This window comes from Equus caballus, chromosome 9 (genome assembly GCF_041296265.1).
Source record: "Equus caballus isolate H_3958 breed thoroughbred chromosome 9, TB-T2T, whole genome shotgun sequence".
NCBI lineage: Eukaryota > Metazoa > Chordata > Mammalia > Perissodactyla > Equidae > Equus > Equus caballus.
In genome coordinates, this window is record NC_091692.1 from 88,093,941 (window position 1) to 88,121,601 (window position 27,661).

The window sequence follows — 27,661 nt, forward strand, 5'->3', positions numbered from 1 at the left end:
AATTTTTATGATCACGTATCATCACATATCAGAGAAAAGAGGAAAAATGGATTAGTAAGAGCAAAATATTCTGTAGCCTTTTGGGATAGAATGTGTGCTGGTAGTGTGGAGGAAGTCAAAGAAGTGGCTTTAAAACTAAAGTTGTAGCCAGATCATGATATAATTCTACAGTTGACTGACACTCCTTAAGGATTTACTGTAATCCTTATCAGAGATATCCAGTAGGATAATTCATTTGGCTGCAAAATGTAGGACACATTAGAAATAACAGGTGGTTGTCATCATGGTTGTAGGCATGAGAGGAAGAACTTGACCATGGACGGCAGCAGTAGGAGCTGGAATGTAAAGTCAACAGGATTTGATAACTGACTGACTATGGGGGTAGCAAGGAAAAGGGACAGGTCAGAGATCGTGGTTTTTCACCTACATATGATCAGAAGAATGGAAGGGTCCTTAGTTGAATGACTGAAGTTAGGAGAATCTGGTTATGGTTTCTTTGCTTCAAAGTCAAAGTGAAAGAATATATTAGCTAATGAAATATTCTAATATTTATTCGTTGTCAAATAAGAGTAAGCATTTTGCATATGGACTTTTCATTACTCATGTTGTAACTTATCTCAAAGAGAGGGAAGCAGGTTATTTAATTGGAAAGTTATTTAATTTGAAATATGAAATGAAACAGATGATACACTGAGTCATCACACTTACTGATGTCTGGTATGTGTGAGGTCCTGTGTGCTGGGCTCCGTACATTCAGAGAAGTATTTGAATGTGGCTGGCTGTCCTGGAGAAGGTTGTAAGGGACAGGAGGAGGCAGAAATAGAACACGGTAATTAAAATACAGTGTGATTGTTGCAGTGACAGCAATATGTGCATAGTAATTATAGAACTGAAAGTACAGAGCAAATTTAGTTTACCTGGCTCCGATAGATCAGCTAGTTTCTGTCTAATAATTGAGGCAGATTCTTCCTTCTTCAGTCTCAAAAGATGCAAATAAATTTCCTATGCCACAACAAGCTATATTTTGACCCACCAATCAAGTTAAACAGTGTCCCAGTACACATTATTTTGAGAAGATAAGATGAAATAGGTGAAAAGGTTTTGGTAATCTTTATATGCGTGTATGCATTTTATGTGGTTTGTACCAGAGATTCCAACAGCAAGTTGCTCATAGAACCAGTAGATACTTGTTGGAATATCTAGGAGACATTCTTATTTAAATGTCTCTCATTTACTTTTCTTTGAGGAAGATTAGCCCTGAGCTAACTACTGCCAGTCCTTCTCTTTTTGCTGAGGAAGCCTGGCCCTGAGCTAACATCCGTGCCCATCTTCCTCTACTTTCTATGTGGGACATCCACCACAGTATGGTGTGCCAAGCAGTGCCATGTCCGCACCCGGGAACCAAACCGGCCAACCCCGGGCCGCTGAGAAGCGGAACGTGCGAACTTAACCTTAACCGCTGCGCCACGGGGCTGGCCCCTCTCATTTACTTTTTTAATGAACGGTTAGTTCGTAAATTATTAAGTATTCCCAGCCAATTAGAAAATGTCCAAAAAATTTCTGTTGAGAAATATGAGAACTGATTTTGAGTACTTAATACTAGAAAAGTGTATCTGTTCACATCAGTGATCATTTACAGGACCCACGGTACTGGAAGTCTTTAACACTCTTTTGAAACATCTGCGTCTCAGTGTTGAATTTGAAGCAAATGATTTACAGGGGGGATCTGTAGTCAGTGCCAACTTAAACGCAAGTTCCAAAGACAATGATGAGAAGATTGTACAGAACGCTATCATCCAAACAATAGGTGAGTACATTTCACTTTTCAAAACTATTGTGTAAAGCAGGGGTTAAAAAGCTCTCGCAGAAGGTCCTTGACTCTCACAGTGCACTAATGAAAGATGGGTGACAACTTAGACTTTTAAAAATTACTGTATATTTGGAAAATAAACAGACATAAGACACAGAATACTGTATACTCTTCACCCAGAATCATCTGTTAATATTTTATGCCATTTACTTTATCATTTGCACGCATGCTCTCTCTCTCTCACTCCATTTCTGTGTATGCAAGTATGTATGTATGTAGCACATTTTTTCCTTAAACCACTAGATAGTAAGTGCGTATGCATCATGGCCCTTTACCACAGGGTATTTTTCCAAAGAATAAAGATATTTTCTTATATAATCAGAATGCAGTTAGCAATATCAATAAATTTAGCAATGATACAGTACTTTAATTAAGCTTCCATATTTCAGTCTTCTCATTTGACATAATATTCTTTTATGGCATGTTTTTTTTTAGGTCCAGGATCCAGTCTAGGATCATATATTGCATTTAGTTGTAATATTTGTTTAGTTCCTTTAGTTTGGAACATATCTGTTATGAAAGGGACATTTTTTTAGCAGTAGAGCCCCCCCTCCCTTCAAATAGAAATTTCCTCATTTGGGTTTGTCTGGTGTTTACTCCTGATTAAATTTAGGTTATACGTTCCTGGCTGGATACTACGTAAGTGATAAAATGTTCTTCGAAGAGCCCCTTTTTCTTCCCTATGTGTGTCTGTATGTGTGTAGAAATGCATGTGTTTATCTATTTTTTATGGGTATGAGCTCACTGACTTCCTGAGCAGAACAAGACTTTATAGGCTCACAATATAAGAAGATTTTCCTCAGAAATACTGCAAAAGAGGTGGGGGTTTTTTTTATGCTTTTTTCTAAAATTCTCATCAATTCAAGTGGATAAATTCTTAGAACCATACAACCTTCCAAAACTGAATCAAGAAGTAGAGAATTTGAATAGACCAATCGCCAATAAGGAGATCAAAACAGTAATCAAAATCTCCCAAAAAATAAAAGTCCAGAACCAGACAGCTACCCTGGCAAATTCTACCAAACACGCAAAGAAGACTTAACTCCTATCCTTCTCAAACTCTTCCAAAGCGTTCAAGAGGAGGGGGAGCCTCCTAACTCATTCCACAAGGCCAACATTATCCTCATACCAAAGCCAGACAAGGACAGCACAAAGAAAGAAAATTACAGGCCAGTATCACTGATGAACATTGATGCAAAAGTCCTCAACAAGTACTAGCAAATCTAATAGAAGAGTACATTAGAAAGATCATAAACCATGATCAAATGGGATTTATTCCAGGGATGCAGGGATGGTTGGACATTCACAAATCAGTCAACATCATACACCACGTTAACAAAATGAAGAATAAAAATCACGTGATTATCTCAATAGATGCAGAGAAAGCATTTGACAAGATACAGCATCCATTATGATAAAAACTGAGTAAAATGGGTATAGAAGGAAAGTACCTCAACGTAATAAAGGCCATATATGGCAAACCCATAGCTAATAGCATACTCAGTGAAGAAAAACTGAAAGCTATCCTGCTAAGACCAGGAACCAGACAAAGTGCCCTTTTGGCACTCTTAATTTAACATAGCATTGGAAGTTGTAGCCAGAGCAGTCAAGAAAGAAGAAGAAATAAAAGAGATCGAAATTAGAAAGGAAGAAGAGAAACTTTCACTATTTGCAGATGACATGATTTTATATATAGAAAACCCTAAAGAATCCACCAAAAAACTTTTAGAAATAATCAATGAATATGATAAAGTTGCAGGATACAAAATCAACATACAGAAATCACTTGTGTTTCTGTACACTAACAACAAAGTAGCGGAAAGAGAATTTAAGGATGCAATCCCATTTACAATTACAACAAAAAGAATAAAATACCTAGGAATAAATTTAACCAAAGAGGTGAAAGACCTGTACAATGAAAACTATAAGACACCGTTGAAAGAAGTTGAAGAAGACACAAAGAAAGATATTCTGGCCTCTTGGATTGGAAGAATTAACGTAGTTAAAAATGTCCATACTTCCTAAAGCAGTGTACAAATTCAGTGCAATCCCTATCAAAGTTCCAGTGACATTTTTCACAGAAATAGAACAAAGAATCCTAAAATTTATATGGAACAACAAAAGACCCCGAATAGCCAAAGGAATCCTGAGAAAAAAAGAACAAAGCTGGAGATATCACACTACCTAATTAAAAAAGCTTCTGCACAGCAAAGGAAGCCATCAATAAAACAAAAAGACAACCTAACAATTGGGCAGAGATATTTGCAAACCATATATCTGATAAGGGGTTAATATCCAAAATACATAAAGAACTCTTACATCTCAACAACAAAAAAACTAACAACCCAATTAAAAAACGGGCAAAAGATCTCAATATTTTTCCAAAGAAGATACACACATGGCCAAGAGATTTATGAAAAGATGTTCACCATCACTAATTATTAGGGAAATGCAAATCAAAACCGCAATGAGCTATCACCTCACACCCATCAGAATGGTTATTAACAAGATAAGAATTAACAAGGTAAGACATAAGGGGTGTTGGTGAAGATGTGGAGAAAAGTTAAATACTGTATGATCTCATTCATACACTGCTGGTGGGATTGCAACTGGTGCAGCCACTATGGAAAACAGTATGGAGATTCCTCAAAAAATTAAGAATAGAACTACCGTACAGTCCAGCTGTTCTTTGGGTATTTATCCAAAGAACATGAAAACATGAATGTGTAAAGATACTTGTACCCCTGTGTTCATTCCAGCCTTATGCACAATAGTCACGAGTTTGGAAACAACCTAAGTGCCAATCAAGGGATGAATGAATGGATAAAGAAGATGTGATATATACACACAATGGAATACTACTCAGCCATGAAAAAGATGAAATCTTGTCATTTGTGACAACATGGATAGAACTTGAGGTTATTAAGCTAAGTGAAATAAGTGAGAGGGAGAAAGTCAAATACCATATGATCTCACTCATAAATAGAAAAGAAAAACAACAACAAACAAACTCATAGATCCAGAGATTAGATTGGTGGTTACCAGAGGGGAAGAGGTGAAGGGTGATTAGGCATATGTGTATGAGTGGTAAACATCATGTAATCTGCACAGAAATTGGAATATAATGATGTACATCTGAAATTCATACAATGTTATAAACCAATGTGACCTCAGTAAAAAGCGTAATGAACTACTTCCCTAGCCTTAAACAAACAAAACACTCCAACTCCAAATGATGATAGTTTGCCTCTGTCAACTATGTGCCAAAGACTTTCAGACGTTTACTACTTTATCTGCTAGTCCGTTTTATACATCTTATATTGTGTATGATTAGATGATTTTAGATAACTTATAATGTCATTAGAGTTATATGTGGCTGAAAGATATGTTTTACTACATGTTGAAAGTTTTAGTTAAAAATGTAACTTTGTATTATATGGAAAAATAAACTTTTCAATTTGTAAAATTTATCGTAATATTTTTATAGGATTTTTTGGAAGTAACCTGCCAGATTATCAGAGGTCAGAAATCATGATGTTCATCATGGGGAAAGTACCTGTTTTTGGAACGTCCACCCATACCTTGGATATCAGTCAACTAGGGTATGCATATGTGGTTTTCCTAAGTTCTCAAACTGTAAATTCAAAACTTAGTCTTGGATTAAATTCCATCTTAAAGAAATCTAGAAAATATATATATATTTTAATCATTAGTAATGAGTCCTACGGAAAGTAGTATTTTTATGGCACTAGAATGCTAAGTAATTAAATCAATATTGCATGCTTTTAGAATCAGTTTTCAGTATATATCATAAATTTTCAAATTTTCTGTTTTATGTTGACCAGGTGGAAGGTGCTTAGCCTAGGCATTGTCTAATATAGGTACATATTTAGCATAAAGTTTCAAGTTTTCTGTAAAAATTTTAAAAACTAATGTCCGTGCAACAGGAATGTTGACTTATTCCTAGGATTCTAGAACTGAAAGTGATTTTAAAGATCCTATGTTTTGGCCCCTTTATTTTATAGATTCAACTTGATTTTACAGCATGCTAAAACTTTAGTTTGTGAATATTTTTGTGTTTTGCTAATTTAATAAGGAAATGGTAGCCTTATTTGATTTATATTTCTTTGACCATTAATTAGATAATCCTTTTTCAATTTATTAATTCTTTCTTGAATCATCTGTTTTTATCTGTTAAATAGATATTTATTTAATATATTCTTCAATTTATAGTATCTTTTAATTTGGGTTGTTTGTGTATTCATATGATTTAATTTTCATGTCACATGCATAGGTCTGTTTCCTTTCTGGGCCGATAACGTTTTAATTTTTTTGTTTGAATTTGTTTTTTTTTTTTATACAACTTTATTTATTTGAAGATTGGCACCTGAGCTAACAACTGTTGCCAGTCTTCTTCTTTTTTTTTCCTGCTTTTTCTCCCCAAATCCCCACAGTTCATAGTTGTATATTTTAGTTGTGAGTGCTTCTACATGTGGCATGTGGGAGCCCGCCTCAGTGTGGCCTGACGAGCAGAGCAGTGCCATGTATGTGCCCAGGATCCGAACCAGCGAAACCCTGGGCCGCCAAAGCGGAATGCGGGAACTTAACCACTCGGCCACAAGGCCAGCCCCTTTACATAACTTTAACTCATATGAAATTTACTTTAGAGTTTAAAGTGAGCCATGACTTTAGCTATTATGAAAATAAAATCTGTTTAGCCAGTATGAATAGAGTTTTAAAATCAGTAAACAATAATACCAGTATTTTGTATATTTTAGGGATTTGGGAACCAGGCGGATTCAGATAATGTTGCTGAGATCTTTACTTATGGTAAGACATTTAAGTGAAGAACACACTTAACCTTCATTTATTGAAGAATAGCTTCATGTTATCAGCTGCTTTTTCTTATATAGTCAGATAGTATTTATGGTTAGTTTTTTCTGTGATTTATGTACTTAAATGTTATGCTTTTAATTTTCCTTTATTTTATTATACTTTTACTGTTTATTCCTCCCTTCTATCATCTTGTTTGATTTTCATATTGATGAAACATACAGAGGGCAGAAAGTATTGCCCTTTTATTGATGAAGATGCCTAGGCTGCGAGACTTTGAGGGAAAGGAGTGGAGGAGGTTCACAAAGGTCTCAGAGCTAGAGAACAGAACTTGGACTTGAAATCCAATGTTCTTTCTACATATCATGCTGTTTCTTTCACATCCGGACCAAATAATGGCTTCTTGTTTGGAAAATAAGTCAGGTATAAGCAGCTGAAAAGGGAAAGCATACCTAAAATGGGACGTCCTGTTGTTAATTTATAGCGGTTATATTCATCTTTGATTCAACGAAATTTAGTATAATGCCAAGAACAAGGTAGGAGCTGGTTGTTTGGAATGTGTGTCCTTTCCAAATTAATAATCTTTAAAATTTATCCTGGAAATCTTTATTGTACATGATCCTATTTTTTAAAAGAAATACTTCATACCTAGGGATAAGTACAGAAATATCTTGTGTGGTTTCAATTTAATTCTGTTTATGGTTGCTTGTCATAAAGAATTTTTAAATTCTAATATGGCCAGATTTATCAATCCTTTCCTAGGTTTTGTGCTTTTTTATTTGTATCTTGTTCAAGAGCTCCTTGCCTGCTCTGATGGTATAAATACATTTATTTATATTTCTTATGAAAGTTTTTAAAATTTGGCTTTCTACATCTAGAACTTTCATCTGAAGATTATTTTTGTATGTGGTGTGAGACCTGGATGTATTTTTTATTTTTCTGGGTGGATAGCAATTATCTCACCAATTTTCCTGGTCACTTATAAAATCACCTCCATCCAATAATAAGTGCCCAAATATAAATGTTAGATGTTCCATATATGCTTGTAATCCAGAATAGAAATTGAAATTACCCACCTGAAATTTAATTTGGTCTTAAGTTTTTCATTAAACAAATTCCCTGAGTAAATAATCTTGCCTCTAATCCTAATTGTACCACATAGTCAACAGAATGAATGTCTATGTGGTATGGTTAAAATATTTAATAGCATTTATGTATATGCTCTTTAAAAGCTTTAAATTTAGAAGATAGGAATGGACTCATAAAATTCAAGTCAATTAATAAAATATAGCTTTCCAAAATGAAAATGTATTCCTATTATCATAAATTGCTTACTTTAAAATAAAAGAATAATTTGCAAGTTTAAATTAAAAGTTTTCAGGTTTTACCTGTACTCTTTGCTGCCTAATCTTCTTGTGTCCATTTAGTGTTGACTACCTATCCCATATAGTCCTTTTTTTTTTTAAAGATTGGCCCTGAGGTAACATCTGTTGCCAATCTTCTTTTTTTTCCTTTCTCCCCAAAGACCCCCAGTACATCGTTGTATATTCTAGTTGTAGATCCTTCTAGTTGTGCCATGTGGGACGCCGCGTCAGCATGGCCTGATAAGCGGTGCTAGGTCTGTGCCCAGGATCTGAACCGGGAAACCCTGGGCTGCTGAAGTGGAGCACGTGAACTTAACCACTCGGCTATGGGGCCGGCCTCGCTATTCCAAATATTTTTAACCTCTCTGAGCCTCAATTTTCTTTTGTGAAATGGGGATACACTAATGCCTACCTCACAGGGATGTTGTGAGGATAAAGTTAATACATATATATTGCTTAGATTCATGCCTGGCATGTGGTAAATGTATGCCACTAATTTTATTCTCTTTATGAATGATGTTTTTGTAAATTCAGTAAATCCTCATTACCTTAAAAATTACTTTTTTGTTTTTCCTTTGGGCTTATCTCCATACTTCCTGTTTCCCTTAGTTTATGATTCTTGTAAAGTAATTTGAGAATTTTACCAAAGAAGGACTCATGACAAAGGTTTTCTGTTTCGTTTTTTCTTCCTATTATCAGGTAACCTCTGGATATAAAGCAAAGACGATTGTTACTGCCCTGCCTGGGTCTTTTCTGGATCCTTTATTATCACCATCCCTAATGGAAGACTACGAACTGAGACAGTTAGTCTTGGAAGTAATGCATAATCTCATGGATCGCCATGACAATAGGGCAAAGCTTCGAGGGATCAGGTAATGTGTCATATTGAAATAGGCTTAATGATAATGTTTTAAAATTTCTACATTAATGTATTTAAGTATTGTGATTTTTTTTTAATCCAGGACTTTCAAGTTTTATTAATCCAGAGTTTTATTTAATTGATATCAAGACAACTAGTAATATAGTTTAATATAGCAAATGCTTGGAGCTCTTTTAATGTACTTTCATAGATTTCATCTACCAGTAATCACTAGTTACATGAATTTTATTTTGGTTTTGCTTTAAATTTAGGAATGACATTAGGAGTCAGGATTGCTTTATGCAGTTCCCCTTAATTAAACTTGGTAACTCAGTAGTGTCATTATATTATATGCCTATTTAAAATGCTCATTGAAGTGAGGGTTACATAGTTCGAACTTCTAACTATGATTTGCCATATAAGACATGATATTATAACTAAATATGCTATTCATTAAAAATGATATATTGGTTGTCTCTAGAATAATACCAGATGTAGCTGATCTAAAGATAAAAAGAGAAAAAATTTGTAGACAAGACACAAGTTTCATGAAAAAGGTAAGTAAGTTTATCTTCTAAAAAATAATGCATACTATAAGTTATAGCCATTTGAGTTGTTAGGTAGTTTTATAGTGATCTGTGACCTTAAAATGAAGCCATAGAATTTTGGAGTTGAAAATCTCAAGCCACTGTTCTCAGCCTCCGTCACGTTGTTTCAGCATTCCTAATGGTGTCTCCTCCAGGCTGTGTTTAAGCAGCGGATTGCTGGACCGTGCTGTAAGAGTGCTGAACTTCTTCCTTTGAGTAAAATGTCTCCCTCTAATTTCTGCCCTGCACTCCTCCCCACCCCAAACACCCATGCTGACTCCAATTTTAATGGCTCTTTAGGAGACAGCTTGAAGTTTTTAAAAATACTTATCACCGTTGAATAAGTAGTGTGTTTACTGTGTATTAGGCATTGTTCTGTGCACTGTTTGGGATGTAAACATGAGGTGGGATCTCTGCTCTTATAAGTGGCATTTAGCTAGATTTTCATTATGATCACTTCAATTTTGTAGCTCTGTTGGCAAATGACTGACTTTAGAAAATCCTGGCACCTAAAGTTATTTAGCATATTGAGTAAACTTTCTGTGCACTTATTCTTCATCCAAAGCTTGAGCACCTGGTGTTTGCCAGACAGTGAGCTTGGCATTGCGAGATACAACAGTAACCCTGACACACATGCTAACTGGCCTCAAGATCATCCCTGTCTTGGTAGATGAGTGCCCCCTGATCTTTAGAGGCGCAGGGAACGGCAGACAGAGCCCATAGGAAGAGGGATGCAGATGTCTATAATGCGTGTTCTGGCTGCGAGCTTCCTCCCTGTCACCGTCTTTTACTTTGCTGTCCCTGTCCGTTACTGTTAACTGCTGTGTTTCAAGTTGATAGGCTCACAGTCAAAAACTTCCTTTGAAAGATAATTTACAGAATATCACGGTTCCAAAATGTGAATAAAAATATTTCTTTGAGTTTGGCTATATTGTATATGCAAAAAGTGGCTAATAAATAGAACAAAGATATTAATTCTTTCGAACTTTTACTTTTTCAGTATTTTTTTATATCACCCAGTTAAAGAAAGAAGTTGTGCCCCATAACTGAGAAACTGTCAATTGTGATTCATAAAATGAATTTTGGAAACTCATTGATAACTCAATCTTTTGGTTTTTGATTTTATATGATGACATTAAGCAATCCTGAACGTTGGGACTGCATGTTATTTTTATCTGATATGACGGTGATAGAGATAATCCTTCTCTGTGCTTAATTTTGCTAGCCAACCAATTTGAAAGGCTACAATTTAACTGAAATATGAGACTATTATTCCATGTTAAATTTTGAATCCGTAAACTGTTCTCTGAGTTAGTTAGCCTTCTATTTTATAATTTAAAATAATTTACCTGGCTAAGTATTAGTTATCATTAGTATAAACCATTCCTTTTAGGATATTTTTCTTTAGGAGCAACCTGTTGACATTTTTTCTTTTATCAGATTTTATTTTTATAATTGGGCACCCTTTTTCATTTACCTTCCAATTTATTTTATCAGTCAAAATGTTATTTGGTTTTCATATGCAGCTTTCACTGGCAACTTACGGAAATTTCAGCAAAGACCTAAGGAAAAAAAGTTGGGGTTCTATAGCCAGGGGCTGATGGACTGCCCTTTGGATAAGAGAATCTTACTTTCGCATGGACAGAACCTTTGGCATTTTCGCTGCCAGCATTGCGTGTTCAGGCAGCTGTGGCTCAGATTACTGCCCAGCCTAAGGCCACTCTGAGTGTTTTAGGGATGTCTTCGATATTGGGGCTAAGTTTGGGAAACTGTCCCCGGGCAGGAAACCCTTACAGTTTACATTGGGAGGGTGTGATGATAACTTCCTAATGAAGCTATCCTTCCAGACAGAGAAAGCAGCTGTTCATATTCAGTGTCTAGAGCCCCACCTCCCAGGCTGCTCTCCTAGGGCTGAGGGCTGTCCTCCAGACGGAAGGTTACCATGTGAGAGCGCTCATGTTCATGTTTTATCAATTCAAGGAATTCTGTGGACAAAAAGCGCTTTTTATTGTGAAATATAGACTATACAGGCATTATTATTTTAATGACTTTAAAGTAAACAGTGTAACCAGAAGCGTCCCAGACGCCCGTCTTGTTTATAGCTCCATCGTCTCCAGACAGTAATCACTGCTCTTACTTTTGTAAAAATTGACTCTTTGCTTTTTTCCTTTTTATAGTTTTACCACCTAAGTCTACATCTATATATCCCTAAATAATACAGAATAGGTTTGCCAGTTTTTGTATTTTGTGTTACAGGAACCATACGCATTATATATTCTTTTATGTTTTCTTTCCTTCATTTAGCTCTATTTTGGTAAAATTCATTCATATGTATAGCTTTTTAGTATTTCATGACACGAATATACAATAAATTATCTATTCTCCTATTGGCAGACATTTGGATTACTTTTAATTTGGGGTTGTTATTAACAGTGCTGCTATAAACATTCTTGTACATGTATTATGCTGTATATAACTCCCATTTCTCTAGATAATGCCAAACCACTTTTTTAAGTCATTATACCTATTTATATTATTATAGCGTAAGTTATATATATTATGTATATACATGTATATATCTATATGTTATACATGTTAGAGTTTAATTGAATCCAATATAGTGGCTATGTAGTAGGTAATTTTTAAAAATACGAATTACTTACGGAACCTAGAGCCTAAACTCCCACGTGGTAAGTACAACTTTACTGTTTGTTAATGTTTAGGATCCACAGGATTCAAGAATACTCTCGAGTGTGAGAGAACCCAGTACATAGACGATGCTTACACACCCAAGGATAGAACCGTTTGAGAGAGAGAGACAGACACCCTGGATTCAGAAAGGTGGAAACCAAAATATCAGCTTCAGAATTAGACAGGAACCTGATAGGAGAGCATAGCTTTATATCTGTAGCCAAAAAAAGTCTCAACACTGTACCACAGATCAAAGCAAACTTAACCAGTCATTAACTGGTGCAACTGAAAAGCTGCAGGCTCCCCTTACCAGGATGGGTCCATGGTGCATGTTAGAACAGAGGAAAATGCATGCTTTTATGGACAGGCTGGCTTCAGAAGACTGTGCTGCTCTTGCTCAGTTCTTACCCCCACTGAGGGGGTCAAGCAGATGAACCTGCTGAGAAACAGGCCTGGAGTGTTAAGCTAAAGTCCTTCCACATACGAATGAGTAGGCCCCGTGTTCTTAACCCTGGCTGCACATTAGGATCACCTGGGGAGCTTTAAGCTTTAAAAACACTGATGTTTGGGCTTTACCACTGACTACTTAAGTCCTATTGCGGTGGGCAGTCCTGAGGAATGGGAAGGTAGAAGCATGGTGGTCATTCAAGTTTCCCAGTGATCGTAGCTTACAGTTAGTGTTGAGAACCAGTGCAGCAAGTTGGGTTCATTGCTACATAGTGACTTGAAATGGGAAACACTCTCTTACTTCTCTTAGCTCTTACTTGGCAGGGACCTATACCCAGGAATGCTTTAGATAGGAAGGCTTTATGTTCTTTATTAACATACTTAGGTTAGTTTGGTTTAGAGGGAAACTCTGTGGAATCCCTAGGGTGTTTCTGTAACCTCTGCCCTATATATAGGCTTTAGACACCCTTGGGTCACTTCATCCCAAAGTGTAGCAGAACCTGCAGATGCGCCTTCCTGCACAGCTCCTGACCCGCCTCCCAGGAGATGGTTCCCTAAGACGAGAAAGCCTGAGTACACTGCCCCTCAGCCAGATGCCCTCTGTCATTGCCGAGGCTGCCGTAGCTCGGCCACCCATTCCAGTTTCTTCTCATATCAATCTATAATTTGCTGTTGTCTTTCAAATTACTACTAAAACCATTTCATCGTTTACACTAGAACTATTTCTTACTTGCTGTTTTTATGTAAGGTTTCTTCTTCAACTCTAATGTTAGTTTCAAGGTACATATTGGTATATTTGTTGATGTTAATAATTGGAATACAATTTGATCATCTGATTATCAGCTTAAATTTTTCTTTCCTGTTAAATTATGTAATAAGATAGCTACTTTGTAGGAGGTTATATGCATGTGAAATCTGCCTTTATTACTTTTGAAGCAAAATTATCTTTTTCCTCTGTCATTACCCTTTTCAGAATGGGCAGCAGCTATATCGGCACATATATTTGGGCTGTAAAGAGGAAGACAATGTTCAAAAAAACTATGAGCTACTTTATACTTCTCTTGCTCTTATAACTATCGAATTGGCCAATGAAGAAGTGGTTATTGATCTTATTCGATTGGCCATTGCTTTACAGGTATGCTTTCATAACTTCACTGAAAAAAACTTTTTTTAAATTAGACACCGTATTTCAAGTGTTGTTGTCTTTATCCAAGGATGTTAATTTTGAAAAGGCAGTGTCTAATTTTCAGTCTAAAATACTGAAGAATGTGATCACATTCATTTATTCTTTTCCCGTGTTGAATGAGCATTGACTATGTGCTAAATATCAATGAAGGCCATGGGAATACTGTGATGAAGAAGACTGCATGGTCCCTGTGCCCGTACTTTCAGTCTAGTGCAGAAGATAGTCACTGAGTAATAGTTACATGGATGTAGTTGTTTAATTAGAGTTTGTGTTAGGTAATAAAAAGACAGCATGCAATGAGAATATATATGACATATATATAAGAGAGACACACACACACACACACACACACACACACTTTTCTTTTTTTCCTTAGCAAAGGCTTTCCTAAGGAAGAGCTATTTAAGTTGAAAGATTTAACTCTCCTATAAATGGGCATTTATGCCCCTTTTGGAATTTTTAAATACAACTTCTTATAAGGTGACATTTTTGTTAGCACTCCACATTACCTACAGTTTTTCAATGTAGTCATAGAGAAAACACTAATGGAGCATAAGACTTTGATCTGTCTGCTGTGCTTGTTTTTTCTTAAAGGACAGCGCAATTATCAATGAGGATAATTTGCCAATGTTCCATCGTTGTGGAATCATGGCACTGGTTGCTGCATACCTCAACTTTGTGAGTCAGATGATAGCTGTCCCTGCATTTTGCCAGCATGTTAGCAAGGTAAGTATTTAGAAAAGTGCTTCAACTTGATTTTTATACAAAAATGGCTAATTTTCTTCCAGTGATGATTATTTTTAATTTTGATGATCATGTATCAAATTAAGATAATTTTATAAAAGTATTCAGTGACTAAATTGAAACTACAGTGTTTATATTTTCTTTGATGCCTGTTGTTTTATTAGAATATTTCATGTAGTGGTTGAGTAGAATATCTGATTTTGTTGCAGAATACTTCATGTGCTTGAATATATAATTTTTTTCTTTTTAAACCATTATGAATCTTAGTATCTAGATTTTCTTACATTATGCTGTTTTTGTTGTCGTTATTGTTTTAAACCAATCTATTTGAGCCAGCTCTCAAACATTGAATAATTAATGTGCCTCTCAGAGATTTGTCCTATATCATTCAACTATATTGAACTTTTCTCAGCAGTAACTCATTAAATAGTTACTTGCCTGATTTAACATACATTTCTTTTTTTTTTTAAAGATTGGCCCTGAGCTAACATCTGTTGCCAATCTTCCTGGGTTTTTTTTTTCTTCTCCCTAAAGCCCCTCAGTACATAGTTGTACATTCTAGTTGTAGGTTCCTTTGGTTGTGCTGTGTGGGACGCCGCCTCAGCGTGGCCTGATGAGCAGTGCCAGGTCTGCACCCAGGATCCGAACCGGCAAAACCCTGGGCCACTGAAGTGGAGCACGTGAACTTAACCACTTGGCCACAGAGCCAGCCCCTAACTTACCTGGCAGAAAAAATCTACTGTACTTTTTATTCTTTGAAAATGTTTGTTAGGGAGAACCTCATTTGTATGACATTGGAAGCACATCTCTCAGTCCGTACTAAAATTTAGGTTTTTAATGCATTCTTTTTTTGTCTTGTTTTGTTTTTTGGGTTTTTTTTGAGGACGATTGGCCCTGAGCTAACATCTGCTGCCAATCCTCCTCTTTTTGCTGAGGAAGACTGGCCCTGAGCTAACATCCGTACCCATCTTCCAGCACTTTATATATGGGACGCCTACCACAGCATGGTGTGCCAAGCGATGCCATGTCTGTACCTGGGATCCTAACCGGCCAACCCCAGGCCGCTGAAGCGGAACATGACAACTTAACTGCTGTGCCACTGGGCTGGCCCGTTTAATGCATTCTAAGAAATAAAACTCATTTATTTGGTAAACAAATGTTTGAGTGAATATTTGATGGCTGCCATTAGAGGTAGAAATATTATGAAAGCAGAGTACCCCATTGAAGTTGCTCGCAGGTGAGTGGAGGAGCCAGTCTCACAAGTGCATCGAGACTTGCTGCACCTGCTGCAGAAGGAGCGTGGCGAGGGAGCATGCCGAGGGCCTTGCGCTTTCTAGAGGGGTTTCCAAACAGTGCCACTTCTCTGAGAAAACAGGTGTTTTTATCCCTTTATAGTGGGTTTAACCAAACGTAACTTTATCATTGTTTTTAACTACATGTATTGTTTTATTGTTATGACTTTTTACCTGCTGAATTTTTAAAATAATAAGTGTGAAAACAAACTGAACTCTGCATTTGGGCTCTAAACATAGCTTGAATTCCAAATAAAGTGATAGTATTTCTTTTTAATGTTTAGTTTCTGTTCTTTTAGTTTTCTAAATTTTCATAGCAAGGTCCTGAGAGGTGAGGTTTTTGATTTTTGTTTTGTTTTTGGATATTTTTCAGGTTATTGAAATTCGAACTATGGAAGCCCCTTATTTTCTCCCAGAGCATATTTTCAGAGATAAGTGCATGTATGTTAATTCTTTACATTTTAAGGAAGGGGCACTGACTTGAGAAACCAATCAGTGATGATTATAAGGGAATAAACTATTGTTAGAATAATTTTCTGGTGATTTATAATAATCATCATTTTGTGTTTCTGTCATTTAATTCACTCAACTTTCTCTTGCTGTGAAAGTTGTTGTACATTATTAATGTAGCCTCACACACAGTGGTAGTCTTTGATGGAAAAAATATTTATCTTACTCTTTTTTAATGTGGAGATACATCTTTTAAATATAGCATGTTCTCTTATATAAATGAATATCCTTTATGAGAATACAATATCCTGTTCAAGACTTCTAGTAATAAATAACAATACTCATAGAATTGTGAGAGAAAGGATTTATTAAGGAAAATCAATGTTATACCCTGCATTCTTCTTGCTGTCCAAACAAAAAAATATATATGAAGAATACATTATTCAAACTTTTGGGCTGTAAAACCAATTTAATATTGAAAACATAATGCTAAGACAATATCAGGCAGTTTGAAAGGGAAGTAAAACCTTATCTGACTGGGCAGTGCTTCCCATCACTTAGCTGGCTAATACAGTTTTTATTAGCAATCAGTGAGCTACATTTTTCTTTTCCTCTCTCAGTAGATTTTTAATTAGCATGAAAGTTAAAGCTGAATTTAGTCCTGCTCGTCTTTTAATGTGTGAATGCCAACAGAATAATGGAAGGCTCACTTCACCATTGGAACGTTATTGAGTAAAGAATCAGCATGGTTAATATATGGGACCACATATCATGTGTTTTTAAAGAGCTCACATTAGTCTCCTAAAATATGCTGCGTTTTTTATTACTAATTACAGTTTAAATTGCATTTATATTTATAATATTTAGGCTTTGATCTAGAATGTTTGCATATTAACTTATTTTTGCTCAGTAATTTAAATAATACTGAATGACTTTTGTTTTGATCAACCTGACAGGCTTCCAAAATCTTTAGAGAAGCATGACAAAAATTTGTACTTTTTGACCAACAAGATTGCCGAGTCCCTAGGTGGAAGTGGCTATAGTGTTGAGAGATTGTCAGTACCGTACGTACCACAAGTAACAGGTGAGAGGAGGCTAATTTGAACTCTTACTCGAGGGATTGTGCTTCAGTAATTTGTCCAGACCTGGTTAGCAAGGAAAATTAGTGCTGTTTGTGGACTTACTATAGCACAGCTTTTCAAATGCTTAATAGGGTTTACTTCTTTTTTAAAAGTTTGCTCTTGAAAACCGTTAGTAAATCTCTAAAGAAATATGTGTGATTTTATCATGAGCAGATGGAGTCCTCAGGTGATTATTGTTGTTGTTATTATTATACTTAATAATATACTTTAGACAAAGAAGCAAAGTGAGATCTTTCCTCGTTAATCAATACTGTATTTAACTCATGGAAATTGGTGAAAATTGTTTAGTGATTTGTGTTTATTGAGCTTAATGAATTAGGCAACTTTTGTCATTTGAAAGAGGACACATCATTTGCTGAGTGAAGAAATCCACAAACTTTTAAGTTAAGGATGTTTTCCTCTCTGCACTGTGTATTTCCTTCTGTTCTTTTCATCGACTGAAGTAATTCTGTTGTGTTCCAAGGCAAAACTGCATGGTGTCGTGTCTTCAATTTTTTTTAAAAGCTAAAAATCGAAGACTTTCTGCCTTTACCTTCCTCTTCATTTGATGGTTGTATAAGTATTAAACTTGGTGGAAGAACTGGGTCTTCCTTCGGGGATTCCTCTGTTCAGTACGAGAACTATTTGGTTTCACTTAGGTGGTTTTCATCAATCATTAGAAGTAACACAGTCTTTGTAAATACCTATCTTTTTTATAATATGGATCCAAAATATGTACATTTATTACAATGATAGTTCATAATATTCTGAGATGTTAATGATTATTTTGAATTTTTAAGAAATTCCAGACTATAGGAGATTTTATTTCCCATGAATTCCTTGGGGAAATAAAAGTGCTAAGAATCAAACATTAGTAGAGCTTTGTAATTTAAAATAAGTTTTTTCAAAGACTTTTAAAATATTTCATTCTTATAATTTGGATTTAGCTCTTTTTCCTTCAGGCAAAAAACCTCATAAACCCAGGCACAAGTACAAAGGTAAATCCAGTGTTGGTTTGGCCTGCCCTTCCCTTGCCTGTCCTCTAGGAAAATAGCTTCATAAAGTTAGCCCTTTAGAAAATGGAGCCAGTGGCCTGTATATTTTCTATGCTTATAAGTTCAGTTATTATTTTGCTCTGTCTTCGCCATACCCGTAGTTTGTTTTCACCCCTTGTTATTTCCTTTTACCCCGTTCCTTTAACTCTTAACAATTTTTAATGAAAATTCTGGTACTTTTTTTTTTTAAGGTGGTTTGCTCTTCCTCATTTCCTCTCACCCCTGAAAAAGATGTATTCTTTTTCTTAATGCCTCTTTATGACTGGAGGAATTCTGAATATTTCAGTATATACTTAATTATATGACTGCATAGAAATCCCTCAGTCTGAATAAGACCTTTCTGATTTATAAAAACGTTGATAGTTTAGAACCAGCCTGTGGCGTGTGTGTCCTGCCTTAATGCAGAAAGAGTCAGAAGATACAGTGACAATTTAGGGGACAATCAATCGGTTATTAAATTTTTCTTTTGCTGTATCAGTCATCTTAAAAATTAAGAAATTTAAGAACAATGTATTAAAAGAAAAAGCAAAATATATTTAGTTTGTTGTGTATCGTGCATACACCCATCATCACCCGAATAGTAGCTGCTGTTTATTATGCACTAACTGTGTGCAGGCACTGTGATAGGCTCTTGTATTCATTTTCTCATTTAATCCTTAAAATTGGTGAGGAAGATAGTATTATCTTTCTTTACAAATGAGGTAGAGAGGCTGAAATTAAATATTTTGATTAGGTGACATCACTGTCTCACCTCTTCAGGTAGGTGCTTAATAATTTGATTTTGCTATTTTTCATGTGTTCAAAGATTGTTCAGTCATCTGTATTGATCTAGATTGAGTTTTTCCTTTATTCCACAAGCCTTTACTGAGTGCCTACTATTTATCAGGCACTGATATGACTTTGAAGGATAGAAAAATGTTAAGATGCAGTCCCTAACCTCAAGGATTAAAATCTAGTGGGGAAGACAGAGGAATGCTTGAAATGCAATGATAACTGGGTCTAGAGAAAGAAGAGTGTTCTGCCTAAGAACTATTCATGCCTGACCTACAGTAAGTTGTCGGTAGATGTCAGCTGATTATTATATTTTTCTTTTATCTCAAATCAGCCTAGAATTTGAGTGAATAGGATGTGTCTAGGCATGTGCTAAATGCTCCTCTGTAAAGGGATACAGTAATACCCCTCAGCTGGATCATGCAGAGGTGCCAGTGGCCTCAGTAAGCTTATACAATTATTGAAGTGTTCACTGAGTACTTACACTGTCGGCTGCTGTGCAGACAAAAGCAAGAATGAACGAGATAGAGCTCCCTACTTTCACAAAGCTTACAGTCTTTTTTAGCTGGGTTCCTCATCTGAACCACAAAACACAGATGATTTGAGTGACTATTTTTCAGTTCTCCCAAGATGGCACTTTACCAGTTTTATTTTAGATGCATAGGAAAGAAGTTAATTCATTATACAGTTGTCTCTAACAAGACGAATAGCCAGACAGTCGCAGTATGCCTTAAAGGCTGTGATCAGAGACGCTTAGGGCCCTCAGGCAGCACCTGGGAGAGCATTTGGTCCAGATTTGCTGGAACAGGGATGTCTTCCCGAGGAAGAAAATCCCTAAGCCGAGCCTGAAGCAAGTGTTAGGCAAGTGAACCGTGTTTCATACGACAGTGACAGCCTGTGTGAAGGATTGGAGGTAGGCAAGAACACGATTTTTCAAGGAATTAATATAAAGTTAATCTACCTGGAGTGAATGGAAGGAGTGGAGTTGGGAATTGTAAAACCAGTTTAAATAGTTTGAACTTTATTCCGAAAGCAATGCAGGAGTCATTGAATGATTCTAAATAGGGGATGGCATGATCAGAGTTGCATTTTGGAAATATTACTTGGTTGTAGTTTAGCAAACTGGAGATGGGGTGACTATTTAAAATACTCTTCACTAATCCCCAGGAAAGAGAACCAGAGGTCTGTTCTCAAGAGGTACCAGTGAAAATACAGGGAAGTGGGTGGATTCTAGAAAAATTTAAAAGAAAGAATCTGTAAGCAGCTGATTGATATGAGGAGACACAGAAAAAGCCAAAGATCTTATCTAGGTCTCTGCCTTGGAGACGTGGGTGTATGGCACAGAGCCAAGAGGAAGAGCACTTTATTTGCTGCTTCCTTTTGCTTGTTTTGCTTTGTTTTTTAAGGAGGTCTGGGTGATACGACTGGGTGTAAGTGAAGAAAGAAAGAAGTATGCATTTCAGATGTAGCTCTCTATCAGTAGTTTTGAATCTTGAATAATAGAAGGACAGAGATTTTATTAACAGAACTGAGTAGGAAAGAGGGGTTAGTTTTATAGATCAGCCTCTTGTTGAGTATCTTCGACAGCAGAGCCTCCGAGTCAGGTACCCTGTAGGCAGTCAGGAGTCAGGGCTGGGTTTTGTGTGAGAGTTTGGAGCTTATAATGAGAATTTTGAAATCAGCAGTATAGGGGATTTTTTTTTAATTGAGGTCATATTGGCTTACAACATTGTGTAAATGTCAGGGAGGAGGACTAGGTGAAGAACTGAAGAGAAAGAAGAGAATGGCTTGGCTCAACCCTAGCTGTGTGGCCTTGGGCAGACCCCCTTAATCTCTCAGTGACGCTTGTCCTCATACATAAAGCAAGGATTATAGCCCCTAAGCCATTTAGCTCAAATAGGATATGTACATGAATGTACTTTTAAAAACTACAAAATACCATATAAATATAGGAATGATATTAGGGGCCGGCCCTGTGGCCAAGTGGTTAAGTTCGCACACTCCGCTTCAGCAGCCCAGGGTTTCGCCAGTTCAGATCCTGGGCGCGGACATGGCACTGCTCATCAGGCCACGCTGAGGCGGCGTCCCACATGCCACAACTAGAAGGACCCACAACTAAAATATACAACTATATAGCAGGAGGATTTGGGGAGAAAAAGGAAAAAAAATGGTATTAGTATTTTTTAAATGTCTTAATCTTCCACTTGGCATTTTGATTTTTGTTTGTCCTGCTGATTATAACACATGGATGCCTTTATCTGCTTTATCAAAACCTCCATTATTTACCAACCAATATCTGCTTAAAAATGTATTTTCACATATATATCCCATTTCTTCTGGTAGAGCTTCTGTTTTAAAGTTTTGTTTTGTTTGCGTTTTTTTTTTAAAGATTGGCACCTGAGCTAATAACTTGCCAATCTTCTTTTTCTTTTTTTTTGTTTTCTGCTTTCTCTCCCCAAATCCCCCCAGTACATAGCTGTATATTTTAGTTGTGGGTTTTTCTAGTTGTGGCATGTGGGATGCCGCCTCAGCATGGCTTGATGTGTGGTGCCATGTCCGCACCCAGGATTCAAACCAGTGAAACCCTGGGCCGCCGAAGTGGAGCACATGAACTTAACCACTCGGCCACGGGGCTGGCCCAGTTTTTTTTTTTTTAATTGTCTTTTGTATTACACTAACTTTTTATTCCATAGTGACAATGATTTTTTGGTTTGTTTTTGTTCTGAAATATGCATTAGCTCTAGATGGAATTTTGTGTTTTTTTGTAGGACCAAAAAATTATATCTGTATGAGTGGTGTCAGCACTAAACTATGACATTTTGAATCTTGTGTAGATAAATTACTTGTGGACTTTTATTTTGCCCCAGTTAGCTTAATTGAATCTGAGTGGTATAGTAGTCCTAATTACAATTATGACTTACTATATTCAATTGTCAGTCCCTATATCTTATTTTTTATATAGCCACAGAAAATTATATTGAGAGTAGTTTATTGTAGTTCTGTGCCACTTGTATTCAGACTCTTTTCTCTATTCCTTAGCCACCTGAATGCTATATGTACATTATATACAGATACACTAGGTGGCAGCAAAATATCACTGAAGGAAGTTAGGCTTCTGAAATCCAGGTTCTAGTGAAAAACAGAAAAGAAGAAATGGTGATTACCATTGTGAACAGCAGATACAGGAAGCTGAGAGGAAGGAGGGATAGGAAAATGGAAAGGGCACAGGAAGTGGTGTCTAGGACTGCCCAACCCAGCTTGAGGAAGAGAAGCAAGGGTCTCCCCAGGGGCGTGTACATCAGACACTGAGATGGTGACAGGGCAGTTCTCTAGAGCCAGCAAGACAGGCAAGTCCACGGAGGCTACGGTGATGCTGCATGTCACTGGGCTTGGAAAAGCAGGTCAGGAACAGACGTCGACGGCCCATGGGAGCATCGGAGTTATCTTTTGTAAGCTCTATTTTAGGAGCTTCCTTTTGTGTAGATGTACAAGGCATCTGATCTGATGATAGCTGTACCTCAGCTTTTCTGCAGTCACCTGTAAGCGGGTGATGATATAGGTCAAAAGAAGAAAGGTTCTGAGAATATAGTGTTAGAGTTTCCTATTAAATTTCGTTCTCTCCCCTTTTAAAATTTCTGATCTTCTTAAATCTTTATCCTCTATACTTCCTTCTGTGCTCATTGACTTTTGCCACTCAGTGATCCCCCTCCTGCCCTCATACCCCTCTTCCTTTTTATTTTTATCTTAGGCTTCAATTTGACTCTTTCTGCAACCCATCAGCCTTTGTATATTAACCTAGAAATTCCTTTATGTGGTGCTTTATGAGAAGCAGGCCATTATGTTTTCCTCATTTTGAGTTCTGGCAAGACCTTGAACGTTGGCCTGCATAGCAGGTAAAAACAAGTGAGCAGTGATGACCACATCCTATTTTGTAGTCGTGTCCTTATGTTTGGTATTTTATATCACGGCATGTGATCATGAAGGAAAAACAGAAGGGATACAGTATCTGGGTTGGCTCAGTAATAGCCACATGCAGGAGATAAAGTATTTTCAGCCTGAAAACTCTAGCAAAACCATATGTAGTAATTTGTCACAGCAGAGTATGTATTCATTCTGTACGTCCAGCTTTCATACAGCAGAACCTGAGTGACTCCTGTACTGTATGATGGATGCAAAACACAGTCTGTCACTGGATTTCTGGTGTGGTAGGGGAGATAAGACGTTAATTTACATGTCTGTAGTAAGAGAGGATCAGTCATAACTGATCATAGATTTTTGTAGCTAGAACAAGGAGGAATGAGTAGAAGTGATTGGAGTAATATTTAAGATTTTAAGGAAGTGATATAATATTCAACTAGGCCTTGAAAGATAAGAATCTATACAGTGGGGAGGATGTAAGGAAAGGCAAATAATAAGGTGTTTCCAGTAGGGGTTTCTGTTTGTAGAAAAGCGTGGAAGGCAAATATGCCAAAGCATGCTCAGATATTGAATAGGCACATTTGACTAGAACACTAGAGAAATAGTGAGCCATTGAAGGTACTGTTGGTAAGATCTGACTAGAGAGCCCAGAATGCCTTTTTAATTCCTCAAGCAGTGGGTAGAATTGCTTGGGGAAGTAATGTGGTTAGTGTGTTAAGAGGCTTAAGTGTGATGGTGGCATATATAGAAAACTGTAGCAAGGTCTGTCATCAGTCAGGGTGGACTGGGTCAGTGGTTCTCAATCGAGGGTGATTTTGCACATCCCAGGGAACATGTGTCAATCCTGGAGACATTTTTAGTTACCACTGCTGGGTCAGGGAAAGGTGGGGTAGGCCTACTGGCATCTAGTGGGTAGAAGCTGGTGTTGCTGCTACATATCCTATAGTACACAGAAAGCCCCCACAAGAACTATCTGGCCCAAAATGTCAGTAGTACCAACATTAAGAAACCCTGGCTAAGTTATGCTGTGATAACAAACCATCACAAGTTCTTAGTGATTTAAAACAGTCAAGATTTATTTGTTGCTCAAACTGTGTGTAACTTCCTATCATCCATATCTGGAATCCAAGCAGATGGAGCAGCTGCTCTCTAAAACATTCTCATACTTTACTGGCCAGAAGTGGTTACATAGTCCTTCCTAACCACAGAGAGGCCGGGAATTGCCATCCTACCATCTGCGCAGAGAGAGGGTAAATTCCCGTATTTGATTAACAGCATTGGTTACTGCTATGGAAGGCTCCCTTGCAGGAGAGGAGTAGATGGTAAGAGAGAAACCAGTTTATCTGTGCTGGCCTTCTTTTAGTTCTTCACTCTTTACTCCTTTGTAGAATAAAATCACAGTATATGTGAAATGGGATTCGAAAAATGGGGTTTGCCAGATTATGAAGTAACTGTGCTGTTAGACTTTGATTCTAGGTCTGAGCTTCCCACCTCTTGTTGGGAACAGTACAGGTGTCTAACTGATCCTAGTTCTTCACGTAGCTGAGTGGAGCCTAGGCAGTCAGAGCCTGCAGTGTGAGCAGCCTCTTCCATTGGTTTCCGTGTGCCATACATGTATTGTAGTTTTATGGATGTGCAATGATATATAAAAGTTTGGGAAGCTCTGCATTAGTCAGTGGGCTGTACTTGTTGTAAAATTATAATTAAGACTGAAATGCTTTATTTTAGGAGCATTTCTATTTGCAGTACAGAAGGGAGAGATGTATTAGACCAGATGTATTAGGAAGCTATCCTAAGAGTTTAGATAAGAAAAGATAAAGGTTGTTGAATGATGGCATTCTTGAAAATAAATAGGGCAGTGTAGAGGAAAAGATGGTTTATTAGACATGTTAAAATTGGCTTTAGAACATGTAGAATCAAACATTGATAGGAAATTGAAAATATTGAACTTGAGCTCAGAAGGGAAAGTGAGGCACCAGAATCCTCCTGGTCAGTCATACAGGTCTTTATAGAGTGCCTGCTAGGTGCCAGTTGAAGCCCTAATTGTACTTGGGAACTCTGTAGGAGAGTTGGGGGACCAAGGATGTGATCTGGATGAACACATCTTTTATGGATGGGAGTAGAAGAGGAGCCAAAGAAAAATGAGTCCAGACTGCCTAATGCCCAGTTGATGTCATTGCTGCCTCTTCTAAATTCTCTTCTGCATCATAGAGGAAAAATTGAGAAGTACATTTCCAAGAATCCTCTTCCCCATATGATTTTCGGTTAGAGACTGACAGTGCAAAGCGCTCAGACAAAATTTTGAAAGTGGGAGAAGAGAAACTGTTATCCTTCAAGGACTGTTGTAGGTGTCCAAATGGACAGGCAGCAGACTTGGAGCTTCTAGGGAGCTTCTTGAGAATTACCCATTTCCATGCTGCAGTCTGGGAGTGTCTGTGATGACTCTCCTGACTGTCGGCTTGTCCAGCTCCAGCCATGGTTGAATAAGCCTCTAATTCTGTGTATTGGGATACACAAAGTGGCTTCCTTGTTTTCAATGTAACCGTGATTAGTAGCTGTTCTCCCAGCACCCTGTACTTCTCCTTTATACTTTATTATTCTTGTGATGATTTGTTTATTTTCTGTCTTCCCTTTAGACTGTAAGCTCTCTGAGGGTATGGACTGCATTCAGCAATCTGTCCCTATCACCTAACATGGTGTCCTGTCACTTAATAGATTTGTGGAATGTTGTTGAATGCTGAAATAGAAAGTAGAAGTAGAAAAGAATTTATGGAAGGAGATTTTCATCAAAAAATAGAAATTTCCATTAAGTGGTTAAGCAGAAAATGGCCTTGAGGAATAGCTGTTGAATTTAGTGATTAGGAAGACAGTGGAATTTTATGAAAAAGCACTTTAGGAAGAGTGATTGGGGGCAGGATTTGAATTGCAGGAAGAGTAGGTAGTGAAAGATTAGAGCTATTGGTTCAGACTGAGCTTACTTGAGAGCTCGAGAACTTTGCAAGTTTGCAAAAGTGGGGAGAAAAGTAGATTAGCTAGAGCATTGAAGTGAAGAGAAAGTTTTTCTGGATAGGTAGTTAAATTATAAAGCAAAAGATCAGGGGCCAGTGGAGTTGAATGACTGGAAGTGATGGAGAAGGAACTATTGTGACTAAAGAAGCAAATTTTATCAACCCACAAATTTTTTTTTTTAAAGATTTTATTTTTTCCTTTTTTCCCCAAAGCTCCCAGGTACATAGTTGTATATACTTTTAGTTGTGGGTCCCTATAGTTGTGGCATTTGGGACGCCGCCTCAGCATGGCCTGATGAGCGGTGCCATATCCGCGCCCAGGATCCGAACCGGCAAAACCCCTGGCCGCCGAAGCGATGCGCACAAACTCAGCCACTCAGCCATGGGGCCACCCCCCATCAGTCCACAAATTTTGATGCACAGTAGAGACTTTTAGACATTGGTTCCTAAATTACCACCCTAGAACCAGAGTTTGTTGACACCTTTCACTGTCTTGTGGAAAAATTAGAGATATAAGGGCAATATTATGAGTTTTTAATTAAACTGAACATGTTCGACTAAGATCATGTAATTCATCTTTTTGGTGTTATGTTGACTTTTATTTTTTATTAAACTATTAGGTAACGGTTATTGATGTTGCTGTTCTAAATGCCCCTTTTTGGAAAAAAGCTATTAACCTTATTTCAGTTCACCCCATCAATCTTATTTTTTTAATCTGGTTCACAAAATTTAAAAGCCTGAGAACACAAGGCTCTATAGATTTAGAAAGAGCAAAAGAGACAAACTCTTAATTTGCTGAAGTTTTTTTGAAATCTGAAACAAGTAGAGTTTATAAATGATATACTATTTCTAATTGGCAAATAACGAGGAACAAATTTTTATTTTAGATGAAGATCGACTTTCTAGAAGAAAAAGTATTGTGGACACCGTATCCATTCAGGTGGATATTTTACCCAACAGCGTTCCTTCTGATGATGTGGTAAGTTGCTAAGAGTTATATGGCAGAGTACAGTCTTGAGATAGACATCAATTTAAAAGAATTCTTTAGCACAACCAGAGGCGCTCACAACTAGAATATACAGCTGTGTACTGGGGGTGGGGGTGGGGGGAGCAGCTTTGAGGAGAAGAAGAAAAAAAGAAGATTGGCAACAGATGTCACCTCAGGTGCCAGTCTTCAAAAAAAATGTTTTTGTGCTTCCATACTTTCAGACAGGAACAGATACAGCTGTAAATTACCCCCAGATCAAAACAATTGCTAGCACAAAGTTAATCTGATTTAGCCTTGAACTTACTTATAATTTTACTAAACTCATTTCAGCTATCTATAAAGACATACACTTAACTTTGTGTTGTGATAGCATTAGATTTCACATTGTAATTTAGTGTGATAAAAGGAACCATAAAACAGAACTAAGAAAGATTTGTCTTGTAAGTTAAAAATGTTATGTAAGGCCTGTTATTAAAT

General features: G+C 37.0%; 1 protein-coding gene across 13 annotated transcripts in view; it reads left to right on the forward strand.

The window, feature by feature from the left end:
• EFR3A (EFR3 homolog A) overlaps positions 1-27,661 on the forward strand; it is a 103,745-nt gene that overhangs the window by 60,374 nt on the left and 15,710 nt on the right. For all 13 annotated transcript variants that reach the window (XR_011421442.1, XR_011421444.1, XR_011421443.1 and 10 more), the window contains 10 exons: positions 1,640-1,807; positions 5,358-5,472; positions 6,649-6,700; positions 8,767-8,939; positions 9,408-9,483; positions 13,625-13,786; positions 14,432-14,563; positions 16,247-16,314; positions 17,280-17,407; positions 27,084-27,175. Coding sequence is in view for 10 of the 13 variants with exons in the window: in XM_023648980.2 (XP_023504748.1) it covers positions 1,640-1,807; positions 5,358-5,472; positions 6,649-6,700; positions 8,767-8,939; positions 9,408-9,483; positions 13,625-13,786; positions 14,432-14,563; positions 16,247-16,314; positions 17,280-17,407; positions 27,084-27,175 (1,166 nt within the window). In the remaining 3 variants the exon portion in view is untranslated. The remainder of the gene's footprint in view (positions 1-1,639; positions 1,808-5,357; positions 5,473-6,648; positions 6,701-8,766; positions 8,940-9,407; positions 9,484-13,624; positions 13,787-14,431; positions 14,564-16,246; positions 16,315-17,279; positions 17,408-27,083; positions 27,176-27,661) is intronic.